The sequence below is a fragment of the Cibotium barometz genome, chromosome 20 (assembly GCF_041138505.1).
Source record: "Cibotium barometz isolate CiBa-2024 chromosome 20, ASM4113850v1, whole genome shotgun sequence".
Lineage (NCBI taxonomy): Eukaryota > Viridiplantae > Streptophyta > Polypodiopsida > Cyatheales > Cibotiaceae > Cibotium > Cibotium barometz.
In genome coordinates, this window is record NC_141065.1 from 56,039,718 (window position 1) to 56,050,060 (window position 10,343).

Sequence of the window (10,343 nt, forward strand, 5' to 3'; positions counted from 1 at the left end):
GAGTTGTTTAGCCCATCAAATACTATGGTCAATAAGGAATTTGTAGCCATTCCATCATGAAATCAACAAAGACTCATCCAGAAAGCCATTGGTTCACCCAATAAGAGGCACATAGTTGAAAACTCACATTGCCAATACAAATCACAAGAGACATGCCAAAGTTGAGTCGTTAAGGCACTATGAGGATGACACTTTATAAAGACACAAGATGGTCCAAAATATCTTATCCTAATTTTGATTTTTTTTTTGGTTAAAAGAATGCTCTTTCCTTCACATTCTATAGTTTTAAGATTTCAATAGTTTAAAAATCCATCTAAAAGGAAAGGGTTAAGGAGGGTAAAAGGGAACATAGTGATATTTATCTTGGACTTTCATAGTCTATTAAGCCCAAATGACAATACTGAGGATAGAAATCGGTTTTTTGTAGCACCTTCTTCTTTATACATTATGGGCACAACGTCTCACTTACAATTACATGACAAGAGATCTCTACCACCCAATTTTTATTGAGTTTTTTTCTCGAGGGGGGATATGTTGGAAATACCAAGCAAAAACTTCAAGGTGAAACATAGTCACATGGTGCAATTAAGGTCACATGTTATGCACCATGAGTGCACATGGTGCAACAAGGTTATATGAATGCACATGGGTAAAATGTGCACATGCTATGAGGGTTGACTAAGTTAATTAAGGCTACAATGTAAAAAGAGTGGTTAATAATTAGGTTTTAGAAAAATCCATGTTGATATAAATTTTGGGAGAGAGTATATTTAAGAGATTCCATAAAGTTGGACTCTGATATGATTGGGAATACATGTAATTATTGAAGGAGGCTACACTCAATTTTGTGCTCCATGGAGGCCTATATAGAGAGGATACGACACACAATAAAATCAATCTAGAATATTGTCTAAACTAATTCTAACATTTTGTATTAATTTTTTAAGTTCACTTATTGTGAGCATCCATCTGTGTATATTCTGTCCACCATATAGATCCCAACCATTCCAAACCTTGGACCCATAACCATTCCTCTATGATCTTCAAAATAAGCCAACACCGCTCCCTTAATACATTGGGCAAGCTTCGTAATAGTGTTGAAAATTGTATAATATGGCTAAAAGGATGAGGAGGAATGCAACATATCTCATGAAGTGTTTTGAGAATGGTTGTGCAAGTAGTAAGAAAAAGGCACTGTGACTATAAGATCGGTGATGCTTTGATTTTTACATCAAAGATCTTTCTGCTTGTATGATTACACAAAAAATCCTATACGTTAGTTTGGAATGTGGCTCACAAATTGATTTAACTTTTAGTATGATCTTTGATGTTGTTGTTGGGATTTTTTAGTGAAAATATGTCTCCTATGTGATCAAAATATAAGCATATTTGAGTACAATAAATATGAATATATTTTATAAATCTTGAGTAACAACCAAATCCTTTGAAGGAAATCAATATTCTTAGTTTTGAGAAAAATGCAAGGTGAACTAATTTCAGGAATAGATTTTGAGTTCAATAAAAAATTATAATGTTTACTTTTAGGACCCATAGTATGAGAATAACCAATCTTTCTTCTCAAGGGCATATAACCTTGTGTTTCTCCACACTATATTTTACAAAAGTGACAAACTTCAAATTAATGCATTGAGTGAATTCCATCAAGAAATGAGAGATTAACTATTAAAACACAATTCAATGAATTCACAAGGTTTTTGCAAGATTGGAGAGCAAAACTCATCATAATAAGAAAGCCATTGAAAATTTTGGAAGATGGGGAGGATTGCATGGAAAATAACTCAAAAAGGGCCTTGGATAAGGCAAGAATGATACATGTATAATGATTTCGTTTACCCTATGAGAGATGCTTGATTGGGAAAAATGATGATGTGAGATAAATGATTGCATTATCCCAGTTGAATTGGTATGTGTTCCAGCATAATTTCAAATAGACTATATCAAAACGCTTGAATTGGTATGTCTGTAGGAATGTATGTACAATGTGGACCTTCAAAATTGAAACCCTATGAAAAAGGCCTTCAGGATCAAGAATCCATTAGGCTAATATTGAGGAGATGATATAATCATTCTATAACATAAAGGAGAACTTGTAAAGTCAATGTGGGCATTGGAGAGAGAGAGAGAGAGAGAGAGAGAGAGAGAGAACTTACATTATTTTTAACATTAATAATTGTGAATTTGTAGTATCAAATTATTGAAAAAGATGCATTTAATCAATTTAAATGAGACTTACATGTGAGAAAAAACATTTTTCTCAATATAATTTAAAGGATTTAGTATTTCACTGCAAAACCTTAGAGTTTAAAGGGGCTCACCTTCATATTCAAAAGCATAACTTTTGCAGACTCTTAAAAAACAAAGGAGAAAGGATCCTTCAAATGATTTCAAGTAATAGTTTATTCCACCCTTATGCTTCATAATTATGGTGCGAGATAGCTTTTTAAGAAATCAATAAATGAATGTTATAGATTATAGACAATATGAAAATAACCTACCATTAACATGGATTATAAAACAATATTAAAATAAAAATTACTTGTTTAAATTCCCTTACTAGGTGGCCATGAGTTGTGTGTAAATGAATAGTCACATGAATTCATAGGCAATCTAGATTACCATAGATTTTATTCATTGACTAGTGATGCAGTCAAACAAAGCCTCAGAGTTGATTATCTCATCGAACTATCAACTTCACATTATGTGAACCAACATTTTGTACTATTAGTATTGACCACCTTTAAAAGATATAAACTCACATACTTCATAAAGTTTCATTTTAATTAATATATGTGAACCCAATTTTCCATCACTTTGGCGACTACCTTAATCCTTACCAAAAAGGCTAACACCATTTTGACAAAATGTTTTTTTCATGAAATTGGCATCATTATATATGAAGTTATATATGAGTTGATTATCTCATCGAGCTATCAACTTAATATTATATGAACCAACATTTTGTTCAATTAGTATATATTGACAACCTTTGAAAGATATAAATGCACATACTTCATAAAGTATCATTTTAATATAAGTGAGCCCAATTTTCAATTACTTTGTTGACTGCCTTAACCCTTGATAAAGTATCATTTTAATATAAGTGAATCCAATTTTCAATTAATTTGTTGACTGCCTTAACCCTTCCAAAAAAACTCTTACACAATTTTGATGAATTTTTTTGTTGATGAATTTGGGATCATTATATATGAAGTTGTACTTGAAACTTTCAATAATGTGGGCACTCTATACCTCTTTTCCAAAATTCCCTTGATTACTTTTGGACACCTCTAATTCTTATAAGAATATTTTGGTATATAATTTAACAAGGGTGCATTATGGATAAGAGAGAGAGAGAGAGAGAGAGAGAGAGAGAGAGAGAGAGAGAGAGAGAGAGAGAGAGAGAGAGATTCTTGAATAGTGCGTTAGGGATGCATGTGACAATCTTATTTGTTTTAACTCCTAACACCATTATGGAGGGAACTCTTGTTTTTTCATTGTATTTTTCAAGGCCCATCCCATTGAAAAACCTATGGTGGTGGGTGCTTGAAATCCACCATTTAAGATGGATGTGATAGTTCAAAGAGACTAGGGACACAGGGCTAAAGAATGATTGGGCGTAGCCATTTTGAGTGCAAATATTTCTAAGGTCATGCTCTAAAACTATGGGAATAAAACACCAATTCTTTTCATGACATGGTCCATAAACGAGCCCCAGATTTAAGCTAGTGCATGTAATCCATAACTAAAGTGAGCTTCTTTTTGTTCATTGCATTATACAATGTGCCTTTTTCATATTTAGTTCCTCAATTGGATACACCCAACCATGCTATGACCCCATAGCATAATATAGAATAATGATAAATACTAGTAGCAAATCTATGTCTTGTATAGTCTTGTGGGGTTTGCTCAATAATATATGTGACTATCATGTGAGTTCAACATAAGGACATATTTAGTTTAATTTTTTCTCACATCTTCACTTATAGAAGGGTTCCATGAAAAGGATTTTCGAAAAAAAAAAGATTGAATAGGAAAAGGGTGCATTTTATTGATGACAATTTCAATAAGGGGTTTTACAAATAGGCCTTGAACGCACATGATACATAGGGTTTATGCATAGTGACCCCCCTCGAGTGTATAGTGCATGTGCACATAACAACACATAGAAACATACACACCTAGCACACATGTGCATGCATAGACATAATACTAATAGAGAGAAACTGAAGTGAGTCGATAAGGGAAGAACTATTTGTAATTGATAATGACCCACTAATGGACCTTGTTGTTATCACAATGATGAAAATGGTATACCTAGTTGATGGGCATTGCAATGTGCAAACATAAGCTATAAGACCATGGGCTAATAATGCAAACAGTCAATATGCAATGTAAGGTGATGGAAATAGCAATAAAAAGGGCTCAAACATTTGCATAGAATACAAGTAGAAGATAAGACTTAGGAAAAGTTAAACATATTTTGTGTATCCTTAAGTGTAGAGCAATAGTGGAGTCAATTCATGGAAGATTCATATCTTACAACACAATTGGTCAAAATGAGCAAGAAGTAGACTATTGAGAGGTATTGTGACATTGATTTGTGTCTATACTATAATAAATAGAACAATGAAAGAGAAACCAAGAGAATTGTCTTGCGGCCTTTACAAGAGGTGCAAAAGTTAAAATGATCACTTTCGTGTGCACTCTTCATATCGCATGTACATTGTACATTTAATAGTAATATCAAATGGATTAAACTTATCTGCTCCACATGGAATGTCTTGTTTACTAATAATAGCATGTGTAAGCCTAGGGGGTCACTATTCATAAAATCCACATAGCATGTGCAAGCAAGGATGTCTTAAAAATACCCCTATTCTTGCATTTTTACATTTTCTTATGTAATTGATTAACCCCTTCTTGCATGTATTAGTTTTTCAATCTTAAAATTTAGACACCCCTCTGTAAACCTCTCGCAAACCTACACATATAAATTACATTAAGCTGGTACTTTATAACTCCCCTCCTGCATGTAAATGACATGTAGGTCACCCTATTAAAAAAATCCCTCCTTTCACTAAGGTGCTATGTGACATCTTTATGAGTGACCCCCCGGGTGTGAAGGTGACATGACACTGTGCTTTATTTTTTATGTCACCATGGTTGGATCCCTTGATATCGACATGCACCTCCATGGGCACCCATCTAAGGACCTATCATCAACAACATGGAACTTCACATAGTAGCATATCTCGGTGTGACCCCAAGAATGAATTATGGGTCATGCACTTAGGGTGTAACCACGTTAACATGCTATGATTTTTATGGGTTTTATAGCAAGCATGAGATAGAGGGAGTGACATTTGGAAATACATTTGAACTTGAAAAAGGAGAATGTGGGACGATTTAAAATACTACTAGAACAAGAAATGCTTGCTAGCAATGTCCCAGACCACGTTTTTAGTGCACGTTAACATGCTTACACCCCCTAAAAACTAAATTCCATGCATCAAAAGTGTCCTAAGTAGCTCATATGACAATGCCACCTTACTCAAGCATAGCCTTCTTATCTTGGTCAGCATTCCCCGTGTCGGCCTAAGGTGTGCCAAACCCCTAGGTGTTATGTTTACAAATAGGTACATTTTGAGCTTTAGTGTACTAAGCCAATTATATAGCGTATTCACAAAAGAGGATCTAATACAAAGTTGGATGTTCATTTCAATTGTGCACTTTTTCAAGAGGGCGTATTGTTAACATGTGACAACTCTATATGCCACTTTGTTTATGGTTAAGTGCACTCGCGTGTCCATTAAGGTTGAAATTAGTGAACTCTAGGGAATGACTTCCGTCGACGGAATTTTTTGTCGAATGACTTCATATTCGCAAAGAGGGACCTTCATGGTTCGGAGGGACCCAAGGAGAAAAGGCAAGAGCTCACATAGTTTTTTTGGTTGTGCTAAGGGTCTACATGGAGACTCGAGAGTGCCTTAATTTTTCTCTAATGTGGCCATGCCTTCTTTTCCTTTGCTTTTGGTCAAGCTAACCCACTTAAAGAAAGTGGTTAGTGAAAATGCTATCTTAAAGAAAGTAGTTAGTGCTATCATAAGTGCTAGTAGCTTTTAAGCATTTAAGTATCTCAACCACTCTTCCTTCCTTTCATTAAAAGGAGGGCCATATCTCAAAATGAGGCAAGAGCTAGTTGTGAAGAAAAGGAGGAAAGATACATGGGACTTCTTGTGTGCACAAATTAACCTCCATTACCCTCTAAATTACCTCAGACCAACCATGGCAGACACTATAAACCCCGTGAGTAGAAATAGGTGTCAATTGGAGTGCTTGTTGTTGCTGCTCAGCTCATCATTCTTACCGTATCACTTCTCCCGCGGTTAAATGTTTGTGTTCCACAGTATATCTACTACCTGCAAAAGCTGCAATTATACCCACCAAGGTCATCATCATTTCTGATATTCTCACCTGCTTCGCTTCTGATTTTGCTCCCTGCAAATCACAGCAATCTCCTTCCTTCCAATCATTGACACTTTGTTGGAAAGGCACGGTCTGTAGGCTACTTCGTGTTGTCTGCTGCGCTATCACAATTGCACAAACTTGCTGCTTTTGATCTGCAGAATAGCTCTATTATATTTAAATTCGCCCACCTTCTCGGACAACTACTACTCTATTCCAGTTCACCCCCACAAAATTTCCACTCCCTGAAATGATATATCCACCTCCAACATCCATCCACGGTAGCTTCCAAATGACTAGATTAATGCAGCTGCACTTCCTCATGGCCTTGTATGCGTGCCTTTTTTTACATTTAGTTCCTTGGAGCTACTCAATATTGCAGCACCACCAAGATTCTGCAGATGTCTCCAAGGAGGAGGATGCAATCTGGACTGAATGGCTGAAGTTTATGGGCGATACGTCGGATCCAAACCGTGATCTAAGCAGTTTTTCTGCGAGCAATCGCTCGATTTTGTTTACAGATTATGCATGTCTCCCATCTACTAATACAAGCGATACGATTGACGGCAAACCATGGCGTCGAATCATGGTCTCCCAGAACGGGTCCGGAGACTACACGAGGATTCAGAAAGCGGTGAATTCGGTGCCAAAATACAACCAAATTCCAGTCGTCGTTTGCATAGCAGCTGGAGAGTACAGGTGAAGTAGATTTTTAAAGCAGTTTCCAAGCTTGTTTTCCTCCTCGAGTAGAAGTTTGGTTCCACTTGCGATCACTCAACAACTGTCTGAGATCATGGCAATGGCTAATATATTGTACAGGGAGAAGATCAAAATTCCCAAGCAGCAGGAGTTCATCAACTTCATTGGGGAAGATGCAGGAAATGGCACGATAGTGGTGTGGAATGACACTGCGTCTACTCTCGATGCGAAGAGCGGTCTTCCATTGCGGACGTTTCGTAGTGCTACAGTGGCAATCAACGCGAGGTTCTTCGTCGCCAAACACATGACATTCAAGGTCAGAACATATTACAACGCAGAAACAATCTAGCTCCGCAATCTTTGATCGCCACTGCAATCGTTGCTATACTTTTATATCGATTGCGTAATAACACACGAATCGGCCGGCTGTAGAATGATGCTCCTCCCGCGAAACCTGGAGGGATTGGAGAACAGGCTGTGGCTTTCCGAGTGACTGCGGATAACGCAGCATTGTATAGCTGCAAGTTCCTCGGGCATCAGGATACGCTCTACGACCACAGAGGACGCCATTACTTCAAAGATTGCTTCATCCAGGGAAGCATAGATTTCATCTTCGGCAACGGAAGATCCCTCTACAAGGTACGTGGGCGATGCATAGTGGCATGACTTTTCTACGTTTTCTACTTTCTGATCTTCTCTCTCTCTCTCTGTTATATTTGTGCGAAATCGGAAACGATGGAGCTAGTTTTTCTGATGGATTGCGGAAACCTGACATCCTTGATTCTTCAGAATTGCGATGTCCATGCGCTTTCAACCGGAATCCAGGCCGTGGGATCTGTCACAGCCCAGAAACGGAATGAAACCTCGCTAGACTCTGGCTTCTCGTTCCTACACTGCAACTTGACGGGAGATGGAAATGTGTATCTGGGACGAGCTTGGGGGAAGAATTCCAGGGTGGTGTTCGCGTATACGTGGATGGACAGAACGGTGGTACCGCAAGGATGGAACGATTGGGGGGTGGCATCGCGAGAAAGGTCATGTCGGAAAGCTTTCTTTCTCACTGTCTATATATTCTCTCTTGCAAGCCGAGTGACAAACTGAAACTGATTACACGGAAATCCGTTCAAGTTTCCGTCCGTCATTTCAGAATTCCTCCCCTCCAATTCCTCAATTCTTTCTTTAAGTAGCAAACAAAATTCAGCGCAGGCTCTAGCTAGCTACACTTTTTCACGTCAACCTTCCATATTTCTGCATGCCGGAATCCGGCAGCTGCAAGTTCCTCGACAAGTTGGAAATATACACAGACACGATAATATTGCACCGGATTCCTCGCTTTTTTTTCCAATGTTGACCTACCCTTTATCATGATGATTTGCAAGCTGCCACTGAATATTTCATCGTGTTCCTGCAGAAGGATAGTTCACTTTGTGCTATTATAATATTCGTCGAGCCACCCGATTTGATAAGCTCGTAATTATGTGCGAGCTGCGGTTCGACTGAATCGATGGATGCATGTGTGTGTGTGTGACAGGAGTGTGTTCTACGCGGAGTATGAATGCTCAGGGCCGGGAGCAAACAGCAGCGCGCGAGTTCCATGGGCGAGAAGGCTAACAGCACAAGAAGCGCAGCCGTTCTTGAGCTTAGCCTTCATCAACGGCGATTCATGGCTACAAGAATTCTAACAGCTTAAGCTTGTTTCCATTTTCCAATCAAACCTAAATTCAAACATCAACTTGTCATTAATGGTTCAAAATCCCTATCTATCAAATAATAAAAATGAAAACCACTTGCCCATTGGCCCTTGTCATTTGTTGACAATTTTTCTATGAGGCCATTAATCAATGAAAAAACATCCCCACATGACGCACAAATCCTCGTCACTTTTTGTGCTTGTGTTTGTGGTTCTCATCTTTTTGGTATTGTGTCTCATTATTGTATTCCACACACAAAATTTATTGTAAATATACTTCACATCTTCAAAGATTTTTCTTTGCTCCAAACTTTCATGGGCTTAAGTACCTCCTTTTCTTTGAAAAAGATAATTCACATCTTCAAGGAATTTTTCTTGTTGGAATTTTAATCAAGGGACTTGACTTGAGACCTACTTTTCTTGAAAATATTCATTTTCTAGTGTATTTGTGGGAGATTGTGTGAGAGAAAAATAAGAGAAAGGGAAGTTTGTTCATAGGTTCACTTATTTTCCATCCGCGTTTGAGTAAATTAGCCTAAATTGTGTGGCATTGCATCACTACATCCGTCACCTTGAAGAGCAAACTTATGATACATATGGAATTTTTCCTTGCATTGGAGGCACTAGGATGATGCATTACCTCTTCTTTTTCTTTGGAAAAAGACTAGTTGATGAGTGGACATGTAGGAAAAGTTAGTCAAAAATAGCATATTCTTCATAAAGTGATACAACTATTACCCTTTCTGAAGCACTTATATGCACACTCATACATAATTGTTATCCACTAGGAAGGGCATTTACTTTGATAGAATAGCACTTTTATTTAGCATCTCCTTTAAGTACCATGAGATTTCTTCTCACGGAAAGAAGTGCTCATCATCCCTTGGGCCAAGAACATACTTTCAAAGAAGCTTCCTTGCATGCCTCAAATTCTTGATAATACAAAGAAAGAAATCCTTCAAACCTTTACTCACAACTTGATGTTTGAATTGAAACCATGCTTATTTAGAATACTCTAACAATGAGTTTTAAAATTTTAAACTAAGTTCAAAAAGTGTTGCATTCTTGCTTAAATTAAAATACATAATGAAACTGATGTGAAACCACTCACCATTCTTATATGTCATAAAGAAGATAGTCATAGATATTCTTTGTTTGATTTATGCCTCTCTTTGTAGCATTGAAAACACAATATAAACTTATTCAAGAACAAGGTCACCATTCAACAGGACAATGTATGGGCTCATTATTAACAAACTTTGATGTCTAGAAAATCATAAAATACTTGAAATTTTTAACTTTTGCACTAATATTTTATTATTAAAATATGTGTACTCATAAAAGTTGAGTAAATTCAAGACTTGTAAAGTAGAAGGTAGGCAAAAAATAAGCATACACATTTTGCAGATTAAGTGAAATTTTGAAGCAATGACTTGAAGTCTTTCTCTTATATATATTTTTATGCTTA

The 10,343-nt window shown here is 37.0% G+C and overlaps 1 protein-coding gene across 1 annotated transcript; it reads left to right on the forward strand.

The window, feature by feature from the left end:
* The first annotated feature begins 6,407 nt into the window (after window positions 1-6,407).
* LOC147628060 (putative pectinesterase 53) lies at window positions 6,408-9,046 on the forward strand. The gene is made up of 5 exons (XM_086815205.1): window positions 6,408-7,185; window positions 7,306-7,501; window positions 7,618-7,824; window positions 7,975-8,219; window positions 8,717-9,046. Exons 1-5 carry the CDS (start codon window positions 6,737-6,739, stop codon window positions 8,865-8,867), a joined length of 1,248 nt encoding a protein of 415 aa, XP_086671331.1. The 5' UTR covers window positions 6,408-6,736; the 3' UTR covers window positions 8,868-9,046.
* The last annotated feature ends 1,297 nt before the right edge of the window (window positions 9,047-10,343 follow it).

What these genes read in the sequence shown, in the direction of transcription:
- LOC147628060 (XM_086815205.1), top strand. Translation starts at nt 6,737, where the DNA reads ATGATATATCCACCTCCAACATCCATCCACGGTAGCTTCCAAATGACT. An exon ending in ATAGCAGCTGGAGAGTACAG is followed by an intron (nt 7,186 to 7,305) that starts GTGAAGTAGATT and finishes TATATTGTACAG; the next exon opens with GGAGAAGATCAAAATTCCCA. An exon ending in CCAAACACATGACATTCAAG is followed by an intron (nt 7,502 to 7,617) that starts GTCAGAACATAT and finishes GGCCGGCTGTAG; the next exon opens with AATGATGCTCCTCCCGCGAA.